The 4738-nt window shown below is 29.0% G+C and overlaps 2 protein-coding genes across 2 annotated transcripts in view; one reads left to right on the top strand and one right to left on the bottom strand.

Moving 5' to 3' along the window:
* Positions 1 to 280: 280 nt before the first annotated feature.
* On the top strand, positions 281 to 2931 carry Phum_PHUM248170 (uncharacterized protein; the record flags this gene model as incomplete). Its single annotated transcript, XM_002426277.1, has 8 exons — positions 281 to 319; positions 435 to 586; positions 682 to 930; positions 997 to 1192; positions 1379 to 1623; positions 1700 to 2073; positions 2141 to 2566; positions 2651 to 2931. The coding sequence occupies 8 exons, from the start codon at positions 281 to 283 to the stop codon at positions 2929 to 2931; spliced, it is 1962 nt and encodes a 653-aa protein (XP_002426322.1).
* A 174-nt stretch (positions 2932 to 3105) lies between these two features.
* Phum_PHUM248060 (uncharacterized protein) overlaps positions 3106 to 4738 on the bottom strand; it is a gene marked incomplete at both ends in the record, with an annotated part of 3727 nt that continues 2094 nt past the window's right edge. Inside the window, one exon of the mRNA XM_002426276.1 lies at positions 3106 to 4721. Coding sequence (XP_002426321.1) covers positions 3106 to 4721 — 1616 coding nt within the window. The remainder of the gene's footprint in view (positions 4722 to 4738) is intronic.

Raw genomic sequence — 4738 nt, 5'->3', positions numbered from 1 at the left:
AGAAGGCATTTTGAAACTTTCCTACAATTCATTAAATATTTTTAAATTTTATTAAATGGCATCAAAATGTTAATTTTATACAATAAATTCATGTTTTAGTTTTTATCTCTTTCGGCTTTGAAAATTTTTTTTATTGCAACGTCTAAAAAAAAAAAAGTTTATTTAGTTTTATCGTGGAATTAGACAATAAAAATATAAAATAAAGTAGTTCTAATACTAGTACATAGAAATTTTTTAATTTTTTTGTTTTTTTTTTTAGTTTTAAATATATGTATTTACAATGAGTTTGCTTCCAAAAACAGAATTAGATTTTGCTGAAGTTGAATATTGGAATAAATTTTTCCGAGAGAGAGGAACAAAAAAATTTGAATGGGTGGTTTAAATTATTAAAATTATCAAAAACAAAAAAAAATCTACTTTATGTTATACAGTAGTTTGAATTAATTTTTTTTATTAAATTTAGGTATGGGGAGTATGCGGAATTATCTGAAGTCTTGCACAAATATGTTAAAACTCAGGATTTTATTTTAATGGTAGGATGTGGGAATTCAATGCTTGGTGCAGAATTATTTGATTTGGGATATAAGTTTGTATAAGATACACACATAAATATTTTACACTGTCTTATAATTAAGTAAAAGAAATATTTATATAATAAAATCGTTTAAATTTTTTTTTTAGAAAAATAACCAGCATAGACATAAGTGGTGTTGTTATTAAGCAAATGAAAAACAAAGTTGGTAAAACTAGACCAGAAATGATATTCGAAGAAATGGATGCATTGAATATGACTTACAAAGAAGAAACATTTACTGTCATATTAGATAAAGGTACTTTAGATGCCTTGATGCCTAGCGATTCAGAAGATGATAAGATGAGGGCTAATAAACTTTTTGCTGAAGTCGATAGGGTTTTAAAATATCATGGCAGGTAAAAGTTAATTTTTCAGAGTCATTAATTAATAAGCAAAAAGTATATATTTGTTGCATTTTTTAGATATGTAATAATATCGTTACTTCAAAAACATATTTTGAAAACATTATTAGATTATTTCATGGAATCAGGATGGATGATAAAAATCATAAGATGTTGGGATGTAGAGAAAAAGCATATTTTTGAAAATGGTAGTTTGGCAATGCCTGTTTTTATGATTGTATGCATTAAATTTAAATCTCCTCAAAAAATGGAATCGGTAAGTGTTTGTGTTCATTTTTCATTTGAAATTATTAACTCTAAAATAAAGTTCATATATTTTTGATAAACTTCTATTTATTTTGTTGTACTCGAATAAATATAAATAAAATGTAAATAATTTCTAACAGGGAAACTTTTAAAGTAAATAAAATTGTATGCAGTAAAATATAGACATTTTTTTTAGATTTTGGAAATTAATGCATTTATTGATGGCAGGTCGAAAAGAATAACATCTAAAAAAGAAGTTATTGATATTATTTGTGGAATCCAGGAGACCATTTTTAATTTTAGAGAAACAAAAGGTGAAGTAGAAATAAATTTTTGCCAAGATGGAACAGGAAAATCTAGGTATACAATATATATAAATGATGTATCCAAAGATCAGAGAAAACTTTTGAAATATGCTGCTTTTATTGTACCATTCGGAAGGTAATTTAAACCTAAATCTCCATTTTCAGTTAAATTTTTTCACTGCAAATATCATTTTTTTATTTTTACTTTTAAGAGAAACCGATTGGATGTTTGGAACTATTGAAGGACGTAATTATTTACGTGATTCGACCGGACATGATAGATTAGCCGTTATAACATTTCACAGAAATCAAAATTACGGTACATTAAATGAAGTACAAGACGAATTACGACAAACGATTTTACAATTGGCTCCTCCCTTCATGAGTTTTTCATCTAATTCTCAAAACATACCGTATTTGACACTAGAAGACGGTATGGGTCATCGTGAAACTATTTTTACTGGTACAAGTACTTATTCGGGTGATTTGTTAGTCGAAGATGTCACAATCGACAATGAAATATTTCGTAGGCTTATATTTTTAAATAATCAATCGGTTGTTCAATCAGAAGCAAAAATGAAAAAAGGTAAACCGTTAATTGCGTGAGTGAAATTTCATCGAAAAGTTAAAAAAATTTTTTTTTTTTATTTAAGGTAAAAATAAAAAGTTGTCGGTGGATTCATCTTACATAGCATCTCAACACATACTTTATATGTCGATACCAGCTCCGATAATAGCATCATCATCATCATCATCATCATCGATTGCAGTTATAGGAGTAGGCGGTGGAAATCTTTGCATGCTTTTAAACGATCTTTTTCCCTCCATTTCCATAACCGGCGTAGAATTGGATCCCCTCGTCGTGGAAATAGCTAAAAAATATTTCGGTTTAAAAACGAATGAAAAATTAAAAGTTATCGTTAAAGATGGTTTAGAATTTTTAAATGAAAAATCTAAATATGATATTATCATGTACGATGTTGATAATAAAGAACAAGGTTCGGCTTTAAGTTGTCCGCCTTTACAATTTTTAGAATCGTCCATATTGAAAAACGTTGCCGATAGTTTGGGAAACGAAGGTAAAAATAAATAAACTTTTTTTTTTTTTTTCGAAATTCAAATAAGTTTTCATTTGATTTCTTTTTCTTTTTGTGTTGTTCCAGGGATATTTGTGATAAATGTCGTTTCGAGACTTAAATCCGAACACGATAAATTATTTAAAAAAATCAAAAAACATTTTTCACATATTTGTTGGTATAATTTAAAAGAAGATGTTAATAGAATTGTTTTTGCAACGAATAAAAAATTAAATTCGAAACAAGAATGGAAAAATATAATAAATAATTCAGCTAGAAATTTAGAAAATGCAATCGACGAAAAATTAAAACTACGAATCGAAACAATCGATTTGGATCATTTATTTAACAACTTGACCGTTGAATAGCAATGTTAATAATAATAATAATGTATTTTCTATTTTTTTAAAATAAAAACGAATTTAATTCAAAAAAAATACTTTTTATTTATTTTTTCTATTTTTTTAAATTTTATTTATTATTTTAATTGAGCTTTTTCGTTTTCGTTTATTAATTATTTTCGAGATTAAAATTAATTACAATTAATGACTAGATTCTTTATTATTATTATTATTATTATTATTATTACTTCCTAAACGCAAGCGAAAATCTCTACTTGACGCAGCTGTTTTTATATAAGGAGGCGAAGTAATCCCTTGAAAGGATTTTCCCGTTGAACCCCCACCACCACTCCCACTCCCACCACTTATAACAGGTACATTTGATGCAGTCGATAATTTATTAAATACATTATTTGATTCTATAGGAAAAACGTTTTGAATTATTTCAGCCTTATTTTCTGTCGCGTTATTCAAATTTTTAACGTGTTTTTCTTCTCCTTGAAGAGAACAACGTTCTTTGAACATTTGCGATGCGTCCCCTTCGGACGTTTTCCTTTTCGGATTGAAATTATTCAAAGAACATTTGCTATCTTTTTTTTTCCTCTTTCTCTTTTTATCAATCTTGTACGTTCTGGATAATGCGATATCTAAAGCTTCGTCGCTGGGTCTCCTGACTTTTTTCTTCGGTCCATCGTGACCTTTAACACCCTCCAGTGAACTTCTCCTTTCGTAGCTTTTGTGTAATTTTTTCCCCTCCGTCTCTTGCAAAACTCTACTCCCAGGTTTTTTCCAATAACTAAAAAAAAACCACAATAGTAAAATTTCAATGAGTATAAAAAATATGTGTTGACTGACGGATGATGCCTGAGGTTTCCAACTTTCTTGTTCCCGTAGGAAAGTCGATACGTCACGGGTTAAATTAGCCAATTGCATTCGTATCAACATGATTTCTTTTTCTCTCTTCCTCTCTTTTTCTTCTTCCAATTTCGCACGTTCTTCGACTTTTTGTATCGTTAAATTAAGTGTTTTTGATATTAATTCCAATTGAGTCCGATACCTTTTCGATAATTCTTCTAAATAAGTCGAACTCAATGACATATTAACCTCTAAATTTTTTATCCTGTTGGCCAAACGTAGGAAAATCGATTCAGAGGGAAGATTGGATGCTGTGAAAGGAGCCGATGTAGAACTTTCTACTTTTTCAATGGCGTTTAAATCGCTTATTATGGAATCGAAACTTGAATCTTGATTTGTTGTATTACTGTTGTTGTTGTTGTTGTTGTTGTTGCTGTTGCTGTTGTTATTGTTTTCTGCTTCTGCGTCTTTTTGTACTTCGGTGTTATTTTCTCCCGAGTATGTTTTATCTTTTTCTTCTTTTTTCTCATACTCGACGACGCTCGCACTTATTTCGCTCAATGTGTCCGTTGCAAGAGAAGGATTTATGTATTCGGTTTTTAAAAGATCCTTGGATTTATCTAGCACTCTGGGTGCTTCCGGATCCTTTTCTGATTTTAAATTAGCCGATATTAAAATACTCATTTCCTCTTCGTTTAATGTTTTCGTTGGTTCGATTTTCATTCCACAATTTTCTTTCGACTTTATCGTTTCATCCGTGAGAGAAGTTGTAAATTGAATTTCAACCGATGCTTTCTCCATGCTTTCATCTGGGATTTGAGATTTAACGGGTAGAAATGAATCTTGAAAATGAGATTTCGTCGGTCCATTATCTTCACAATTATCTTTTTTTTTAGTTAAATTTTTCAATGTTTGCACACCGTGCAACGTAACATTTAATACCATTTGGTTTTTATTTATTGCTAATTTATTACACAAA

This window comes from Pediculus humanus, genomic scaffold (assembly GCF_000006295.1).
Source record: "Pediculus humanus corporis 1103172107617 genomic scaffold, whole genome shotgun sequence".
In the NCBI taxonomy this organism is placed as follows: Eukaryota; Metazoa; Arthropoda; class Insecta; order Psocodea; family Pediculidae; genus Pediculus; species Pediculus humanus.
Note: the sequence above shows the minus strand (reverse complement) of the source record. Positions and strands in the feature narration are given on the sequence as shown.